The following is a 21,035-nucleotide window of genomic DNA, read 5'->3' on the forward strand; positions in this document are numbered from 1 at the left end:
GTCAGGCATAGTTTCTTTTTTCCTACAGAAAAATCATTATCGTTTCGCCATTGACCCCATGCCTTGAACAAACTGAATACATGGATCTCTACAGAGAATAACAAACTTTATGAGATTGGTCAGATGAATGCACCATGATTTTGCAGAAGCAAGCGGCCCGACACACGAGCATAGTAGCAGCACAGATAGGTAAGCACAGGAAACTAATAAGTCTGGAATATATCAGAGCATCTGCATTCAATGATTCAAACTGATTTTTTAAGTACCAAAATCCACGGCCAGTTAGAGCATTACAACACGTTAATTATACAAGCAATTTTAGATGTCCTACCGGTGCTTCCTACCACCATTTCTCTTCCCACGAGTCTTCTTACCACCCTTTTTCTTCTTCTTTTTCTTATCGGCAACAGGTCTGCTGTCATCGACTCTAGGCGCGGAAGGTCGTAATAAATGTTTCACGTCAAGCACACCGTTTCTAAAATGACCTTCAGTTGACTTCAACACTCTGTCCTCGGAACTGCGCCTCTCAGTCTTTTTAGCATCCCTACCACGATTGCTTGAAAAGCGTCCAAGTATCAAATTCTGAAAGTCTTTAGTGTTAGTGAAAAATGGTACAGAAAGCACGTTTTCAAGCAACTAAATAAAATGAATAGACATAACCAACCTCTTGAAGCATTTTTTCCTCCCTTTCCTTCTGTCTCTTCATTGACACTCTCGCAACACTAAGGGGTAACCTCTGCCTCTTGGCAGGCTTAAGTCAAAGGAAAGATACAGTTATTTGATGCCATGCACAATTTTACTGACTGAAAAATTATTGAGTGTGCAATTGAATTACCTTTCCGCCCAAAGAGACAACCTTCTTGTTCTCCAGCTCTTTCTTCTCTTTCCAGGTCATGTGTGTAGAGCCTATAATGGACAATTGAACAACAGAAACATTCATGAAAATCAATTAAAACAAAAAAGGGAAAAAAAAAAAGGAATGCACTCAAAAAATTCAATAGAAAGCAGGTTTCCTTTCTTAATTTTTCACAGCCAAATTCTTCAGAATCCCAAAGAAACCCAATCTAGAGCAAGGAATTAAATTTCAAACCAAACCATCAAATTCAGTCATCAAGTCTAAGTGCACCAGCATGTGATTTTCTTCCAAAACTAATAACATTTGAATGTAATAAAACGGTGAAAATATAAACATTTTTGAGTTACAGTTATTTAGAGACTCGTACAAGTTGAGTGGCCAATATATATTAAGATAGCAACACTTTCATGCTCACATAAGTTTTTTCGCCAATGTATCTCATGGTCTGCAGTAGCATCCTAAACTTACTATTCCTGGTGGAGATACAAAACTAAACTACTAGAGCTTTCTGCTTCATTGATTCTAATGTCAGCCCAATTGAATTAAATTAACCACTCAATCTTATGGTATTCCACCCTCAAGCTTCATATATTACCTAAGAGATGAAACTCAAGTACAAGTAAAGTTGCCCCCTCATGACTTAAACTTCATAAGAAGTAGCTTTTCCTCAAGTAATACAACTACCCCCACTATGAAAGAAGAAAATAGTCTTCTAATTTAGACGGAAGCAGCATTCATCTAAGCCTTTCCCCTTTTTTGGGTAGGAAAACCCTTTTCCCTTCACATGTGGCAAAACAGCAGTATGCATCTACCAGTACTGAAAATATGGCTATTGAGTACCTTTCTGATTAATCAAGTGAATAGCTACAAATGACTACTTTATTCATTTTATACTTCATAAAACTGGGCTCCAAAGTTCATCATCTCAGATCTGGTGAGTCATGTATTTATGATATAAATCCTACTAGAAATTGTGTCACACAGTTTGAAAGTGATCAAATACTACTAATGATCTTGATCACAGAAAGACAGACAGCTGAAAGCTGGATCTTTGATATGCAAATTCCAGAACAAGGGTCACTTTTGATAAACAAGTGTGAAGCAAGTACAAGAATCTTTTGCATTAAGAAAAGGATAAAGCAGAGACAAGCTATGGCAAAAAGACAGAAAAATTAAGGGAAAAAGAAATAATCAACTCGAGCATGAAAATAGAGCATTTAAGCTTTGAAGAAATGCACGCAAAATCTGCACCAGAAAACAAAAAGAGCTGAATCTGTTCACAACCTTATGCAGCTATTAAGGTGCTATTTCCAAGGACAATCTATTAGAGCACTCCCAGTTTCTTACGGACATGGAGGAAAAGCAACAGCAAGTAGAAAGCCAAGAGCTGGTTGTGCAATATGCAGAGGAGGGACAAATTTACCACGAGTCTTCATAAATTTCAAGTGGGTTTGTTAGAAGACAAAACTATATACTAAAGGTAACCATTACATCTGTCAGCTAAAGAGCAAAGGAGGTCAACCAATGAACAAGAGCTCCCAAAGTCAAATTGGAGAATTACAATCTAAATGACTTGAGAAACTTCTCAAGTACGAATTGCAAGAATATAGTTCCTCCAGTTTTCATTGTTGGATACCTAATTCTCACCTGAGTGCAGAATATCTAGAGCTTCCATGTACAGGCGTACTTGACTAAAAAGAGTGAATCTCTGGACAAACTCACGCATCCACAATCTGCTAAATCCTCAATAGCTAATTACAATAACTCTCCATTGAACATAAGAACTAATCAATCTTTAAGTATATGCAAAAAAAAAACTTTACCATTCAAAAGATTTGTACCTGAAACTATTGTTTTCACATTTTCTTGTGAATTCTCATAAAGATTTACCAGTGTTCTCCTTGGATACATCTACTATCCTTAACAACTCAAGTTCCCAAAACAAGTTAAAGCTGGCCAAAAAGTTACAATGAAGCACGTCTTCCAAGATTATCTGAATGAGAAAGTTTGAATTGGGGATCATGTTAACCGTAATTAAGTAATAGATCTAAAAACCAACCTGAAGCATCAAAAAAAGAGAAGTATCCATACTATCTAAAAGTAGGAGCCAAAAGAATGAAAAACACCAGCAAACATCCGTTTTGAGCATAGATTTAGTTCAACAACCAGAATGCGATATCCATACTGTTTTCCACTTCAAAAATGATTAACAACAGAAACATAGAGAAGAGAAGATAAAGAAGGAACCAGGGCCAAGTTACTGGCGAAACGATATCCATACTGTTTTCCACTTCAAAAATGATTAACAACAGAAACATAGAGAAGAGAAGATAAAGAAGGAACCAGGGCCAAGTTACTGGCGAAAACTAAAATCCATTAATTTAAAGAGGAAAGAAAAGCAACAAATCCAGGTGAAATACGTAGCTTTATTAACTAAAAGCAAACAAGTATACTGATTTCAAATCTAACCTGAAATGAACTAATTCTTGAACTTCTTTTAACTTCTAAAACTAGCAATTTTTCTCCAACTAGATAATCAAAGATGCTTCATTAACCACAAGTCCTACATATTCGATTTGGAAAAAAGTATCTTAGCTTGAGGAGCATGAGAGATCAAATTACCCAAAAATTCGATATCTTTCATTATGGACTTAAAGTCCATCTTCGAACCCCCATTATCCGTGTGGCTGGTGGATGATACACCTCCTGAAACTTGCTTTTTCTGTGCCATCATCCAACTGTTTTTCCAACTGCAACTAATATTAACAACAACCCATTAATAAAGGGCAAATTTTTAATAAAGAACCATATAATAGCAATAATCATGGTTCAAAGACCGGCTGAGTTGTCACCGGAACTTCAGCCTCCGTACCACGACCGGTCCGACGGTAGACCCGGTGGAAACTCCGGGACTCAAAAGAGCGGCGGATTCTGCAGAGTCAATAACAATCCGCATTGACTCATCAGATATCCATGAACGGAGGCATTCGCCATGATTTTCAGAGACTTTTAGGGTTTAAACAAATAAAAATAAAAATGAAAACTTACCCATGTCCAATTAGTAGAAATTGCACAGAATGACAAATAAAAAATCTGTCAAATCAATCTTCAACCCAAAATTAATTCTCTCTTTTAAGATTATTCACTAAACAGCAAATGGCTGGCAGAGATTCAAGAGAAAGAGAAGGGGGAGGAAAAATAGAAGGGCGAAGAAGAATGAAAGGCAGACTCGAGGCAGGAGATGGCTACTGAGGTTTATGACCACCATATTCTCTAACTTTGAAAAATCGCACTTGCCTCCCCATATTTTTCTATCTTTTACAACTCACTCCAAAAATATAATGGAAATATAATAGTATTACAAAATACATTTTTTGAATAGCGGATATAATCTCATCCTAAATTTATCTTTTTCCTATGAATTTTTAATTGTTATAGCACATTAATTTTATTTATTAATTGTTGTGCACTTGACTTATGTGATTCTTTAATTGAAATTTAAAAGTTGATTATGTGGTCAAAAACCTTTTAACAATTATTTATGTCATTTGTTTGGACAAGAAATATTAAGATATTTAAAATTATACATAATTTATAATACTCGTAGGAAAATTTTGAAATATTTATAATAATGAGAATAACTTTTTGTATCAACTTGAAAACTTCACAAACATGTTTATATATAACTTTCAACATTTTTCATTTTTCTAGCTTTCAAGCCATCAAGTCGGAGGAAAAAACTATAAAATTCACAAAAAGTAAACAATTTATTAAACTCCTTAAAATACTCAATACACTTTACTAATAAATTGTAACTTACAACAATTTTAAATAAACTTTGAAATATTAACTCTCTGTATTTCAAAAGCGTACTATATCTTTGGATTTCATTTTTTTAATTATTATTAATATACTCAAGTTTTTTAGTTATTATATATGTTAAGGAGTAGTACTCCTCTTTTATTTTTTTTTTAATCGCCACACATTGAAGGTTTCGGTTAGGTTCCCTCCTTCGTTTAAATTCATATATTAATAAAATAAAGGGCTAACGAAAAAAATTTTGTACTAAAGAGTAAGATGTATATTTGAAATGAGATTATATTCTCTCTCGCACAATTAGTTTTTTTAATATTATATTTTGAAAAAGATTTTAAATATTACAAAAAGTCTAAAATAAGGGAGGTAAATGAGATTTTTCAAATTTTGGAGGTACTAAATAATGCTATTAGAAACTTCAAGGACGGTTTCTAAAATTTGCCAAAGATAAAATTATATGTCTTTAATTTATACATAGTGGATAAATTGAGTAAAATAAACAATACACGTAACAAATTAATTAGGTCTTTCTTCTCCACACTCGCATATCATGAAGTGACTCTATTGGATAATAATTTTTTTAATACTTGTAATAAAATTCTGTTTATAGCACAACATGTAATCAAGTGTAAAACTAATTACATTTATAGCACAAAAAGAGAAAATAAAATCAAGTGTTAAACTAATTACATTTATAGCACAAAAAGAGAAAATAAAATCAAGTGTTAAACTAATTACACTACCTCTGTTGTACTTTGGCTAAACTACCTATACACCATAGATGTTTAGACAATAATGGTTATCCCCTTTAACTTAATAGATGGTGGACAGTTTTAAACTTTTCATAAATGGACAAAAGTATCATCACCAAAAAGATAAGGTTTAGCAGCTCAAATTCTAGAGAAAATCAAAACAAGCCACTAGTCAACCTCTGTCTTCCTCCAAATCTCCCTATTTGACAACTCTATCAATACAAGGAGAAACCATCGTCTACTTTTGATACACTTATCACGAGATTAGTGTATAGTACTTTATTGATAAAGGAATCTTAGTTATGGTCAATGCCATGATGATAAAAGAGATATCAACTATATAAAAATAAAATTAAATTTCATATTAAAGTAATTTTGTTTGACACAGTACCATTTCTAAATTAGTTGAATTTTCGGACCCCTACAACTAAAGCAGAACACATGAAAAAGAATAATAAAATTAAAACAAAAGCAAAAAAAGAAAATACAAAAGAATCGTCTATAAAAACTAAACTTTATAAGTATTGTGTTGTGGTCTTTAAATGTTTTAAAATTTATTTGTGAACTCTTGTAATTCTAATTACATCTATACCTACATACAAAAATATACTTATCCTATAATTAATGTGATTTGAAATACATAATTAGTGTCAAGATATCAAATTAACATCCTATAGTTAACAATAAGGAAAATTTTGAAAATTCTAATAAATCTTTACTTAATAATTTATCGAAGACTCGTAAAAATATTTAATTAGTGGACAGCAATATACTCTGAAATGAGTTAAAATACATATTTTACTAAACAAATAATTAATGATTATATAAGACAAGTAAACAAGTTTAACTCTTGAACATCAATGAGTTTGTCCTCCTCGATTTCATAACAAATCAGCAATTTCTCTGCTCAAACTCCCATCCAATCTCCCACAAACATTATCCCCAATGGTACGTGATCTTTATAATGACATAAATCATCACGGAGTTTACCAAATCAACACAATTCGTAGGCCAAGGGGTTTGACCAAATGAGAACAAATAAACATACTTCGGCTCTAATGATCTAAGGCAGCCGAAAACAGAGGAATGCCAAACGTACATATGAACTAACATTCACAAAAGGGTGAATTTTAATTTGGCCCTTCAAAGTAGATAAAAAGTATTAATTCAACTCTCGGAACTTCCGATAGATAAATGAAATGCGATAACCCCAATAATTCAAGTTAATTAGCCAGCCCAAAAGCTTTGATTTAACGAATATTGATTGGAAACTCAAAAACCTAGAACCAGAAACAGAGACAGACCCGTTCCCTCCTAATTATCCAACAATTTAAGCGCACAAGGAAAACAAAGACAAAGATATCAGCAAGAAAAAGATGAAGATTTACCTCCGATCACTTGCCGACGAAGACATTAGCTCGATCTGAGATTCTCGGTTGGGTAAAATTTTAGGAGGATTCAGACAGAGAGGATGGGTTTAGTTGAGTAGTGATTAGAACTGAGGGGAATTGAAGGCGACGGCTGTGGCTGCGGTTGCGAAGGAGGGAACGAAGGAGGAAATAAGGGGTTTTTTTACTTGTGTGTGTGTGTGTGTGTGTGTGTGTGTTATGTTTTTTTTTTTATGCGGGAATACCCCACCCATCCCCTACCCCTTTTTAAGGCGGGGGTAAATATTTTGCCCCCACCCTCACTCCCGCGCCCGTCCATTGCCATCCCTACTCAGAAGTGATTAAATCTCAATTAAGTCCAAAAAAGTGAAAAAAAAATGACACATATACATACACACACAAACACACATACATATTGAATAAAATTTTTTGGTTGGATAAATAATAATACATTGTGAGAATCGAACGTTGTGATAAATAATTAGAAGCATGTATGATTATAAGACAAACAACATAAAAGTCTTCCACTATTAGAATCAGGAAGTTTCCGAAGACAAATAATTAGATGCAGCAAGTTCCCAAAGGTGTACGGACAAATATTTATGAAATTATTTCAAGTAAAAACTACGAGATAGATAGCAAAGTAGTTGAATAAGACATCATGTATGTCTACTTATTTAGTGATATGAATAGTAGTAAACTCATGTAGATGTTGTAATAGACAGCAATCAGATGCGTTGCTTCTTGGTGGTTTCTTCATTTTGGTCCAAACTTTAGCATCTACATGATGAGTGTAGAACATACATGATCGAGGGCCCTCTGCAACTTCCTGCTTCAACTACTCTGACTGCTGAAGTTGAAAGTTGAGGCAACACAGGGATGTTGGTGCATTTTCTTGTCGGAGTAGCTACTCTTGGTGCTTTTGACTTAAGGAAGCAAGCTGAGGAAATTCTGTGGTGAAGGACTACACGCTACTAATGTCCACATTCGGTTGGTCTTCAAGTAAGCGAGTCATTAACTTACCAATAGAAGTTGATTAAAAACAAGTTGTAGCAGAATGAAGAAATCGTGGGACCAAAATGAAGCAGAGGCCAAGTGAAAGCCTCATCAAATCCCAAATTAAATTAATGACCCTCGTAAAGATTGTCGGTCGGACCCTCCACAACTTCCTATTTCAGTGGGCGGTGATTATTTCCATGCCTAGGATTTATGCAGTATAAGGGCATAAAAAAATATCCCAATCCCAGAGTATGAAAAGGTTGAAATGGAAGAAGGTGAAGAGGAGGCATGGAAACAATCATAACCAACGCTGCTATTGGGCATTAACTTACCAACGTCTGGCTATTTAATTGAGGCTATAATGAGAAAGAAATAAAGTGTTTCGGCCATAAGCTCGGGTGAGAGGGAAAACGATGCGGCATTCTGTTTCAAACAAAGGTTGCAAGAGAAAACCCAATACCCGAAATTTAGGAGCCATTAGTAGATCCACGTTTCTGGCCATTAAATTCAGGTATAAATGATAGAGAAGAAGGTCTGAAAGGAAGTGCTTCCACACCTAAACTCTAACCACGGTGACGGTTAAGCAAGGTTGGCCTTTCTTACTCCCTTTTACTTGTAGGCTCCCTGTACAAGTGATTTCCAAGTTCAGTGATCATTAGTCAAACGGTGCATTTATGATGTGTGAAGGCCATTTCAGTGATAACCGTGTGATTCAATTGCCGTATTTATGGTCATAACTTTTTCTTCTCGTAATGTCCGCACTTATGATGTGTGAATACCATTTAAGTAATTTCACAAACCTACAGGCTTATGTGTGTTGTACCAAAAACAACAAATGGTTGTAGATTAATTGCACATACCATAAATATCCAAATGTTTCAACAACATAAAGTTTTAAATGTCTATAAATAAGGGTATTTCGGTTAATATACCTAACCACAAGCTTCTCTCACTTGTACATATAGCTTGTCAAATACTACAGAATATTTTACATTTCCAAAAAGTCCCTACCTATGCGGTTGAAATACAACCCCCTCTTTCACCAAAACTCAATCTTATATAGTATAAGGATATATTTTTCATCATTTCACAATGTTGGAAGTGAAACTTTACCTATTCTTAAGGTGCTTAAGTTAACTTCTGGACTAAATGAGTTAAAATGAATAATTTCTTTTCATGTCTTAAAAAAAATTACTACTATCTTAAATTCATGTTTACTCTTTTATGATTAGAAGAGCACTATGTTACTCTTTTCGTTTTTGGGTTTTGGACTTCGGATTTATACCAGCGGTAAACAATGCTGTTAAACTCGAATCGAATAGTGATTCGACTAAACTATTGGATCAAAGATCAACTGGTCAAATCGGACCGTTCTCAAAAACTCGCTAACGTCAGCAGATGTTATAATTATTTTATATTTTTATAAGTTTTAGAAATATTGAATTTAAATTCTTAGTTATATTTGACCGATCATGAAAAATATTCTAAAAATATTAGACTTGCAATCAAATATACATCTAATAATTATATGTAAAAATGTAAATTCATAATTAAAATATATCCATTCTCTAAAACTACTTGAAAAGCTAAATTAAAATAAATTAATACAAGTTGAAATCACTAATGTTAAATTAATGAGATCATAGGAATGAAAACATCTTGATTTAGAGATCATTTTAAAAAGCGAGTGATTTTAATATTTACATTAAATGAGTGATGTTTTATTATTTCTATTAATAAATAAAATATTATAATTTAGATAACTCAAATTATATTTGGAGAAAAGAAAAAAGAAAAGTTTAAAAATCGAACCAACCAGTCGAATCAAATCACTGATTTTACCGATTTTTTATGATTTTGATCGATTTTTTACCAAAACAATTTTATACTACAAATCACTTAAAAAACAAGGCCGATTTACTACTCTTCTCCAACTTCTTTCTACCGCTTCATTTCTCTAAATCCCACCATGATCTCTCTGGTCTCCCTCCTATAAGTTTCATTTTTGTTATTTTTCTAATAAAATCTCTCTTAAATTTTCTTAATGGAAGATATCTATTTTCCTAGGGTTCTTAGTGAAAATTTTTATTCTCCTAGAAGTTTATAGTGAACTTTTGTATTATTTTTTCTTATTTTGTTGTTTAAATTTGAATTTACTTCAAATTTAGTTGTTAGATTTGAATTTATTTCAAATTTAGGTCTATATCAATAGATCTCACTATCTTTATTAAAACTTACTACTATTAATTAGCAGATTTGACAATTATAACATATACAAAGTAAACTGAAGCGATTTTAAAATTAATGATACCTTTTAAACTTCTTCTTAATATCTCAAATCTTTTGTATTTATTAAATTAGAGATTTATAATTTTAATACATGTTTAACAATATATGTCAATCGTATTAGACGATTTTCAATAATCTGTTAATAATCTTATTATTAACAAAAAGAAAAAAAACCGATTTACGATTGAAGCGGTTGAACCGATCCAAATCTAAAGATGAATCGTAATTGGGTGGCCATCGATGAAACTGTTTTACCATGGTTTAATGGTCTATCCTGGTGCTACATTTTCTAGTGAATTCCGGAGTTGGTTCCGCAATCTAAAATCCGCCACCTCGACCCTTCTCGCCATCTTCAGTGTCTTTCATGAAAATCTGACATCAATTGCGCCTCCCAACACTTCCAGAACTCAAAGAAAAATGTTACCCCCCCCCCCCACCTCAAAACATCTTGCTTAAATTCCTAATTGAGCATCTGAAATCACTTAATTCTTTTCGCTGAACATAGGATATACTCCGTGGTGGATATAAATTAAGCCAAGAAGAAAACTCTGGTAAGAAACAGGTATCTACCGATACTTTTTATTTCAAGAAATACAAAGCCCTTTACACAAAATTCATCATCATCCTCATCCACACAGCAAACAAACAAATTCATACAAACGGAGACATCTCACAACCAGTTTGCACGCTACACCTCACACTCTTTTATTCTTGTTTCACATTCAGTTTCCACAGAGCTTAGCTTAGCTTAGCAACCCAAAGCATTTAGCCGGAGATCTCAATGGCCTTAACATCAGACTTCTTCACTTCCTCTTTCGGCACGGTGACGGTGAGCACCCCATTCTCCATGCTGGCCTTCACCTGATCCACCTTGGCGTTCTCCGGCAGCCTGAACCTGCGCAGGAACCTGCCGCTGCTCCTCTCCACCCTATGCCACTTGTCGTTCTTCTCCTCTTGCTCCCGGCTCCTTTCTCCGCTAATCTGCAGGACCCGGCCTTCCTCAACCTCCACCTTCACTTCCTCCTTCTTCAGCCCCGGAAGGTCGGCTTTGAAGACATGGGCTTCGGGAGTCTCTTTCCAGTCGATGCGGGCGGTTGCAAATGCAGATGTATCCCTTGCTGTATCTGGGACGTTCGCCAGACTGGTGTTCGAGAAAGGAAAGCCTTCAAAGGGATCCCAAATGTCAAGTGAAAATGGGTCGAAAACGTTGCTTCTTCGGCCACCGAAGACGCTTGGAATCAGCGACATTTTCAGCAGAACTGACGGTGACGGTGACGTTAAATATTTGACAGCTTATGAAGCTAAACAGAGATATATAATTGTACTGTGAGATTCGATCAATTCTTGTCGATGATGATGAAGCAGGTGAAGGAGGTTCATATTTATAGGATATGAGAGGCAGAGCCCAGAGTTTTCGAGGATTTTCGTGAATTGATTGCCCAACGGATTAATCTGGAATTCTTTTGCTTTCCCTATCAACTTCTACGATCTTCCTTCATGGTCTAGAGGGCTCCGGACAAGTTGCTGTTCTGACAAAGGACAAATTACAAATAACCTCCCGTCATTTCATCTATTATCACATCACCTCTTAGTGTTTTAAAATATCCACTTTATCTCTCTCTGATTTTATGTAAAGTAAAAATTTAACAGAAAAATAAATTATACTAACTAACGTCATTCGTTGAAATTCATAGTGTATTTAAATATTAAATTAAATGATGACTTTTGCACCATATGTAAAATAATAGAGGGATGGGATAAAATGAATATTTATATAAATTATGGAGGAATAAGTAGATATTATAATTTGATCATAAGCACTTTGAAGCATTTTTCTATAATCATTATAATTAATTGTGTATTTTATTCATTGTTTTACTTTATACTAAAATTACATGAGAGTTATATAACTATTTTAAAATGTTAAGAGGCTCGTCTGTTACTGTGCAAAACTACAAGGACTTATATGTAATTTATTTGCCCTTTAACAAAAGGAACCAATTTGCCGTTTTGGGGGAAAAAAATTCTAGAGAGCTCTGGATGGTTCAAATTTGAAGGCCCACTTAATTCTTGGGAGGCATGAGATGGACTTTTGCAATCTGTTTGGAGCACTAGGCGTGCATATTAGCCCAAGAAGATGAATTACAAGTTGCAGCCCAACTTCAATTGTACATGTACGTTCATTCAGTATTTATCACGCCAGAGATTTCTTGTGAAAAGGTGTTTTTTCCCCCTCTTGTGAGAAGTTAATTGTTTGGATTCTGATCTTTCGGAGAAAAATTTTTATGCTTTCATGAATATTTCTTCTACACAATTTTTAATTACCATTTTACTTTACATATATTGTAATTTTTTTCTCAAAAACTTCTCCAAAAAAAAATGCAATTCAAACGAGCAGTAAGTTTTTTATTTCTCTTTTGTGAAAAGTTAAGTCTTTTTTTGGTAAATAAATATCCAACAGAATTACATGGTAGAAATGTCACATGTAATTATCACAGTTTGGTTTAATTAAAGTTTCGTATGGCGACCAGAGCAAACTGTAATGAGACAAAAAATCCTCTTTCTAAAGTTTTTTGGTCCTTGACTAACTTGTTTTAAAACCCATTCACAAACATTGGAAAAGACAGTCTTTAAAAAAAAAAAGTATTGGATAAAACAATTTGAAATTGGTGAACTATGATTTGAGAATAGACATAGGTTTTTGAATATTAACAGAATATTAAACGACTTTGGGAAAGACACATTTCGTCCCTCAACTTTTGAGCACGACACATTTGATGTCTGAATTAATAATTTTTGACCAATGTCATCCTCAAACGGCAATTTACCCAATTTTTAACGGAACTGGTCATGTGATTTTCACATGACCGTTAAGTAAACTTAAATCACATTTTTAACAAAACCTGCAAGTTTCCTACATGCAATCAATCAACTTTTGACAATTTTGACTAAGCATCCATCAATAAACACTTGCGTTAACTATGATTTGAGATTGTTGAACTATGATTTGAGAATAGACATAGGTTTTTGAATATTAACAGAATATTAAACGACTTTTTAACATTCCTAATCAAGAATTACAGAAATGCTACCCCATCCGGACGTGGTTAAGGCAGCTTGTAGTAGAGCAGACTTTGTGGCCGTAACAGGCCTTGGCCCAATATTAGGTCTCTACTGGATGAGTTAAAAAATTTACTAGATTATAATTCAGGATTTAGATCAAACTTGGTCAGTAATCTTTAATTTATGTCACTGCGTTTATTCAGCATAAGTAAACAATAAAATCATACAACTAAAACCTATGCAGGAAACAATAAAAATGTGAAGTACAGTTGTAATTTAGTATGATAAAGTCAAAGTATCAAATACGTAATGAGTTAGCATACTATTAATAATAAAGTTGCACAGTTTCCTCTTCAAGTATCAAGTTCTTTTTCTAATAGAGTGGTTTGATTTTTATAGTCCTTTTCCCCCCTTAATAAAGGCTCCATGTAGAGCTGTTAAATGAATCGAACTGTTCGGTAGCTCGATTCGTTTCGACTCGTTCGTGTTCGTGAAAGACTCGTTCGAAACTTTAAACAACCGAGTTCGAACGAATTTTTTTGTTCGATTAATAATCGAGCGAACACGAGTATGTTCGCAAATTTTAACGAATGTTCGTGAACATGTTAAACGAACGTTAGCGAATACGAGTATGTTCGCGAGTTTTAACGAACGTTCGCGAACATGAACATAATTATCATTTGACAAATTTTAGGGTTAATTTTATGGCTGGACTTTTATACTTGGAGGGCAAATTGCTTTGTTTTATTTGTTGTTTTTATGTTAATGTTAGTTATATAGTTAATGAATAATAGAATTTAGTCACTTAGTGCTTTAATTGTTTTTGAGAATGAGTAATAATTTGCATGGCATATTTAAGGCTTAAAATAATTTGGATTCGAGCATTTCGAGCATATTTGCGAACGGCTCATATGCTCGTTTAACATAAACGAGCCGAACACAAACTTTGTTTAACGAGCCGAACACGAACACAGGTTTGTAGTTCGAAAATTAACGAACGAACACGAACGTTGTTTGAATCGCTTAACGAACAGAGCTCAAACATGAGATACTCGGTTCGATTCGGTTCGTTTACAGCTCTAGCTCCATGTAATTCGATAATGAGTTAAGCAATGAAGTGTTATAAATTGCAACCATTAGAGTGGTACGTCTTTTGTAATAATCCAATATTTATTTTTTCTAATAAGCTAGTAGTAAGTTTTCTAATAAAGCGGAATATTTATTTTTATGAAGTATATTCTTCTTTCAATAAATTGACTTGGTTCAATTTGCAAGTAGATTTTTTTTTCTCTAAATTTTGTTAGAAATAAAATGGTAGATTGTGCTGATGAAGTGGCTTGTTCAATGAAAGGATGCGCTGTAAAATTTAACGCTTACTTATGATGGTACATAGAGGGTCCTAAATTGGTAATTTGTTATCAATTAAGTGTAATATTTTGCTGATTAAGTTGTACGTTTTGTTTCAATAGAGGAACAAGTGCATCAAAAAAGGCGGCAACATATTAATACTCTACCATGGAAAAAAAAATTGAGATAAGTCAGAAATTAGTCTTGTTTGGATTGCATTTTTGACAGAATTTTTTTAAAAAGTTTTCATGAGCCTATTTTTTCATACATTTTTCAATCACCTTTTTACTTCACATACATCATATCCTAAAAAAAAAAAAAATGTTACAGTAATTTTTCTTTAAAAACTCCACAACTAATTAAAAGTTGTTATTCGAGGTCTTTGTTTATTTGAGGAGATGCATATTATAAGTTGTTATTTGAGTTTCGGTGGACTTGAAGGTATTAATTGTTAGTAAATAATTTGCTGTTTCAAGTTCCCTTTTTTTGCCATAACTTCACATCGTTTCAGGTATCTGCAAATTATTCCTAAGCCTACAGAACTCCAATTTGTAATAGTAACTATTATCTGAGATCACTTGAAAATTTAAGAAATTTGCTTTGTTGCTTAAATGTTCATCAGCATTAACTCTCTTTTGGTTGCAGGCAATGTTGTTAAATATGGACCAGATAATGATTCGGCTAAACTATTGTGTTAAGGATCAATTGGTCGGATAGGTAGGACCATTCGTTGACCTCAGTATGATTTCATGATTATTTTATATTTTTTATAAGTTTTAGAAATATTGAACTTAAGTTCTTGGTTATATTCGACCAACCATATAAAATGTTACAAAGATATTAAGCTTGCAATTAAAATTTATATATAAAAGTGTGAATTCATATCTAAAATACGTCCATTCTCCAAAATTACTTGAAAAACTAAATTAAAACAAATCATACCCAATTCGGCATCTTTTTGTTGGGAATATGGTTTTATAATACAAGTTAGAATCGCTGATGATAAATTGATAAGAAGATAGGGATGAAAACTTCTTAATTTAGAGATCATTTGGGAAAGCGAGTAGTTTTAATATTTACACTAGGTGAGTGGCATTTTCTTATTCCTATTAATAGATGAAAGTTTTATAATTTAGGTAACTTAAATTATGTTTCAGAAAAACAAAAAAAGTTTGAAAATCGGGTCAGTTAGTTGAACAAGGTCACTGATTTGGCCTGTTTTAGACGATTTTGTCTAGGTTTTTACCAAAGCAATTTTTTTTAACCTCGGAATTTTATTTATTGTTTTTGAAAAGTAAAAGTCTATGAAAATCTTAAAAAAGGAAAATGCATCCTATCCTATCTAGATTAACTATGCCTTTTACAAGCTGCAGCAAATCTTGAGGATGATAAAAAGTGGAAACTTGGCTAGAATTGGCGAGTTGAGCAAGTGCATCCGCCATAGAATTGACCTCCCGATAACCATGAACAAAATGAAACTGCCTATTCTGAGAAGCAGCCCAAATCTGGCAAAAAAAAAAAAAAGCATCAATGCACCATGCACACTTAGCATGTCTTTAATCCGCATCAAGCAGAATCTTGGAGTCCATTTCAACCAAAACCTGAATGTGACCAAGTGCTGCGCAAACAGCTAGACCTTCCAGTAAGGCTCTTGCCTCGGCCTCCAGACTAGTGCAATGTCCATAAAACGTATAGAAAACACAAGAATCACAAGCCTAAATGATCCTGGAGCATACCTCCCTCACCTGAGGGCCCAAGGTTCCCAAGCGAAGAGCCATCCACATTTAATTTGGAAAAAGGGAATGATGGTGCTTGCCCAGTTAGGCAAGTAACTGGCCGAGGATTCCTCGGAATAAGAGAGGAAACCATACTCGTAGAAGAAGCTTTGCATCAGATGCCTCCTTATGAGCTAAAGGCCAAGCTATCAAGATAGCTTGAACTTCAGCGAGAACTCGATGACAAATCAGGGTAGCTGGGAGGACAACACCTTCAAAGAAATGGAGATTCCGTACTTTCCAAAATTTCCCAACAGACTATCGATGGCAATATGTGTAGAAGACAACCAGTCATTGAATAACTTGAGGCACCTGCCCATAGGCCCTGCAGTCGATAAAGAATATCGAGGTGATGATTGCTCGGAATATCTAACAGACGCTCAAAATAATTCCAGACTTCCTCTGCTAGGGGACACTTCGAAAATAGATGATCCATTGTTTCACAACTTGTACAAAAAGAACATTTTGAGGGCATATTAAAGCCCAAGCCCCCAAGGACATCAACTAATGGAATAACATTATTCAGAAGCCTCCACATAAACATCAATATTCTTAGGGGAATTCGAGAGCTCCAAATGTACCTCTTGGAAATCATTGTCGGCTTCTTTTGACGCATTATATATGTTGAAAGCAGATGAAACTGAAAAAAGGCCAGAAGCTACAGGACACCACACCAGCTCATCTTTCATATCGTTAGACAAAGAAAATTGCCTTATATTAGTTCACTGTTCACTAGAAACAAGTGACTGCAATGCATCTAAATGCCATATCCTGTTATGGTGGAAATCTGAAATTCGAACCTTCGGAAATGGAACGACTGGCAAACTAGTGGCAAGAGGCCCCTCACCTATCCAATTATCAACCCAAAAAGATGATGATCTATCTCGAACAAGCAGGCGAGTATTATCTTCCACTACTTGTTTAGTGCATAACATCCTTCTCCAAATCCGCGAATCTGAATGCTTGAAGTTGATTATAGAGGCATGATCAATACCTTTGATATATTTTGAAGCCCTTAAATTAGCCCAAATGGAAGATCCAGAACGAAATTTCCACCAAAGCTTACAACCAAATACTAGTTGAACATCTCCCAGTTTCTGAAATTCAAGGCCATTTTCCTCCATCGGATAGCATAACTTGTCCCAAGAGATCTAACGCCTTTTATTTACCCTGTCCGAAACCCCCAAAAAAACCTGGACATCAATTGTTCCAGTTGTTTCAAAACCTGCTTCGGAGGATCCAGAACAGCCATTGTATACAAAGGAATTGTAGCTAAAACATGCTTAATAAGTATCATTCTGCCTCCAACAGTCAAAAGCTTACCCCTCTATTCAATTAAACGTCTATTAAGTTTGTCAACTAGTGGTTAGAAATATACTGCTTTTGTCCTCCCTTTGAAAAGTTTGCATCCAAAATAATCAATTGGGAGATGCTTTTCGTTTTCAGACACAAAAGTTTCAGAAAGCTCCCAAGGAGGGAGATCCGCACACTTCCCAATAGAGAGAAAATTTTGAACTCTCACGCGGGAGCTTGGTTGCCAAGTTCAGCACGTTTGGTTGATTTTGCTGAGTTCAACACGTGAGATCCTCGAGACCAGACGACCATCCTTCACCAAATCACACATCGCCATATCAGCAAAACAACCACTCATTTTAACACTTGCATTCGCTCTTTTACTAGATATGTAGATAAGTGCACTAAAGCTTTTTGAATTTCAACATAATTGGAGGACCAAATAGATTAATTTTTTAAGAGATAGTGCTAATTAAATTCTTAGGATATGAAACTTTTTTCATGTCTACAAAACTTTGATGCTCAAGATAACAATATTTTCATTACCGAGAAATTCATTGCTAAAATCAATCATTTAAAATATTAGTATTAATTTTGAAAAGTTTTAAAATTTTATTTATTCTAAAAAGAGTCCTTGTTTTTGTCACAAAATAGTTTATACAAATATATTTCCCCTCCTTACAATCAAAATATGTGCAGAAAAGCTTTTTGAATTTTAGCATTATTGGTGGGTTGAATTGATTTGTATTTTGAGATAGGTGTTAATTATTGCATTTATTAATCTATCAATTCTTTTAATGTGGACAAAGGTTTGACATTCGAGATGCCATCATCCAAATTATGGAGAAATCATTAACTATCATTCTAGTAACAATGACAATATATAGTTAAAGTTAACTGTTTAAAACTATTTATATTAATTTTAAATAGTTTTCAAAATTTTAATAATCTTAAAAATAGACCTTGGTTTTTCTAGCAAACCATCACAAAGCATTCAATAAAAATTGTTGTACTAATCTACATTATCAGAGGTGTCCTTTGTTTAAAGTCCATTCTGATATCACAACAAGATGAGACTAGGTTAATGCACAAGCTACCCAATAAGCATTTTTGTCTTTGTTTCTTACTGATGCTTTCATCACTATATAAGAAAATCTTCATGGAATGCAAGGATAAGTGGACAACCGGGGCCCATTCTTTAATGCTGCACTCTTCTTTCTTATAAGGAAAAACTTTCATTAAGTAGAAACCAGAGGACGCTAGCCATTTGAGAAAGTAGGACAGTAGAAACAATAGAAAGCTAAGGTACAGAAAAGGATGATACATTGATTCAAGAAAAATACCATGGCTATGCATACAACTAAAAACACAAAACTAACACATGGAGAGCAAAACTTTACAGGATTCAAGAACAAAAGGAGAATATCATGTATACAATAGACATAATCGTTACTAAACATAAATCTATTGACATGTCTTGAGCAAATTATCTAGAATATGCCAATCATAATCGAAGTTCGAACTAAGCTAGAGGTATTCAAATTTTGGCTCTACATTAACAATTAAAAGTTTATAAAACTCCTAAAGTCCTTTGAGACACTAAAAACTAAGCATCATCTGCACATCATTTGCACTAAACCACTGTTTAGAACACAAAGTTATTAGCAACATTCTTGTGAGCAAATTGTGAATTTGAGAGCATCTCTATCACGTCCACCTTCTTTCTAACTTTAGGGTCAGTTTGATCCATCATCAGAGTCTCCATGTTAATGTTGTTAGAGTAGACCTCAGAAGGAGTAGAAAAGGCATTGCCTGCATCTTTTTTTTTTTGTCGAAATGATAGGATAATTTCATTATAGTAAGGGAAAAATTTACAAGTGCGAGCAATGGCTCAAGAGAACTTTACAAAAAGTGTTCAAAGACACTGAGGAACATTCCTTTCCTCATCCACAATAATGCCTAAAGCATCAACACTTAATTTTCTACTATCTATCATATTTTCTTCCCTACTCAAACAAAAGGAGCACATGCAAAACAGTCTTTTCACATTCACAATATCCTCCAGCAATGTAGCCATTCTGCTCCCCAATGGCTGTGTTTTTGTTAGTTGTTTCAACAGCTCCTTGTTGGCAAAATTGAGCCTGATTCTGCTCCACTGATATTGTGCAGCTTTGCACAAGACTAGCTTTAATGCTAGTGCATCATCTAGGCTTTGGTTTCCCAGGCTTCTTTCTTTCAGCTTCCATTCTGCAATTTTGGTGCCTGAAGTTGTTCTAACTGTGACTCCAATGCCTAGATTGTTTTGTCCTTTCCTTGTAGCTGTTGACAGGTCCATGATCATAGCTCCCTGAGCTTCATTGCCTTGGCTTTGTTGATCATGCATGTGGGCTGTTTCTTCTGTACTCGTTCTATCTTTTGATTTCTCTACTTCCACTTGCTCCAGCCACTCTTTATGTGCTTTTTCTACTGTTCTCAGTGGTGATGATCTAGTTGAGCTCTCAAACTCCTTCTTATTCCTATCTTTCCATACTTGCCACAAAATATTTGCCGTCAAGCCAATATGTTCCCTCCCTTCTGGTCTTGCCCTTGCTTCTGAGATTCTAAGCCACCATCTTCTAAAGTCACCCTGCTGGTCCTGAGCCCCGTCCCAGTGAATAGGTGATGCCTTCCAGATGTCCACCGTGTGGGGGCATGTTAGCAATAGATGTTCAATTGTTTCCTGTGCCTCTCCACAGGTTCTACATATTGGATCTCCTATTCTTGTTCTTCTACTCACGGCTTCTCTCACTGGTAAAGCTCCTTGTATACATTTCCAAATGAAGAGCTTGATTTTGTGCTTGATGTTGGGCTGCCAGAGTGTGTTCCACATCTGTGACACATGCTGGCTCCCTTCTATATAACTCGAACCAGCTACCTCTGAGATACTCTTCCTTGCTTTCCTGTTGTTCTTCATTTGGATTTTGTAACCTGAATTGACCGTATACTCCCCTCCTGCCTGTGGTTGCCAGTAATAGCTGTCTTCCCTCCCTGACAGACTTAGGGAGATACTTAGGATCCTCTCAGCATCATCTCTGTTGAATACTTTAAATATGGTGTTCTTGTTCCATCTGTTGTGGCAAATGAGCTCGTCCACTCTTTCCAAATCGCAATTGTTTGGTTTAACTGTACTTGGCATTCCTGAGATTGTCTCTGGTATCCATTTATGCTCCCAGATTCGTGTATTCCTTCCATTGCCAATTCGCCTAATCAGTCCCTTGTCCAGCAAACTTCTTGCTCCCATTAAGCCTTGCCAAATCCAGGAGGCATTTTTGGGGAGATTGCAATGTAGTATGGATTCCTTAGGGAAGTATTTAGCTTTTAGCACCTTGCTCACAAGAAGGTTTGGCTTGGTGAGGATTCTCCATATCTGCTTCCCTAACAGTGCTTTATTGAAAGCTTCAAGGTCCTTGAAACCAAG

The 21,035-nt window shown here is 34.7% G+C and overlaps 2 protein-coding genes across 4 annotated transcripts; both read right to left on the reverse strand.

The window, feature by feature from the left end:
* Positions 1-207: 207 nt before the first annotated feature.
* LOC113717417 (uncharacterized) lies at positions 208-7,052 on the reverse strand. 3 transcript variants are annotated; one of them, XM_072070956.1, is made up of 5 exons: positions 6,813-7,052; positions 3,479-3,612; positions 836-906; positions 665-751; positions 208-582 (listed from the first exon to the last, which is right to left on the reverse strand). In XM_072070956.1, the coding sequence occupies exons 1-5, from the start codon at positions 6,836-6,838 to the stop codon at positions 328-330; spliced, it is 573 nt and encodes a 190-aa protein (XP_071927057.1). In that variant the 5' UTR covers positions 6,839-7,052; the 3' UTR covers positions 208-327. The 3 variants fall into 3 exon arrangements, with proteins under 3 accessions (XP_071927057.1, XP_071927058.1, XP_071927059.1); XM_072070957.1 differs by having other exon boundaries at positions 3,479-3,606; positions 6,813-7,051; XM_072070958.1 differs by having other exon boundaries at positions 3,479-3,787; positions 6,813-7,044.
* Positions 7,053-10,649: 3,597 nt separating this feature from the next.
* LOC113716352 (18.5 kDa class I heat shock protein) lies at positions 10,650-11,521 on the reverse strand. Its single transcript, XM_027240649.2, has one exon. The coding sequence runs from the start codon at positions 11,346-11,348 to the stop codon at positions 10,866-10,868; it is 483 nt and encodes a 160-aa protein (XP_027096450.1). The 5' UTR covers positions 11,349-11,521; the 3' UTR covers positions 10,650-10,865.
* Positions 11,522-21,035: the final 9,514 nt, after the last annotated feature.

The sequence above is a fragment of the Coffea arabica genome, chromosome 11c (assembly GCF_036785885.1).
Source record: "Coffea arabica cultivar ET-39 chromosome 11c, Coffea Arabica ET-39 HiFi, whole genome shotgun sequence".
NCBI lineage: Eukaryota > Viridiplantae > Streptophyta > Magnoliopsida > Gentianales > Rubiaceae > Coffea > Coffea arabica.

What these genes read in the sequence shown, in the direction of transcription:
- LOC113717417 (XM_072070956.1), bottom strand. Translation starts at nt 6,838, where the DNA reads ATGTCTTCGTCGGCAAGTGATCGGAG. An exon ending in TCGTCGGCAAGTGATCGGAG is followed by an intron (nt 3,613 to 6,812) that starts GTAAATCTTCAT and finishes TGTTAATATTAG; the next exon opens with TTGCAGTTGGAAAAACAGTT. An exon ending in AGGAAAAAATGCTTCAAGAG is followed by an intron (nt 583 to 664) that starts GTTGGTTATGTC and finishes AAAGACTTTCAG; the next exon opens with AATTTGATACTTGGACGCTT.
- LOC113716352 (XM_027240649.2), bottom strand. Translation starts at nt 11,348, where the DNA reads ATGTCGCTGATTCCAAGCGTCTTCGGTGGCCGAAGAAGCAACGTTTTC.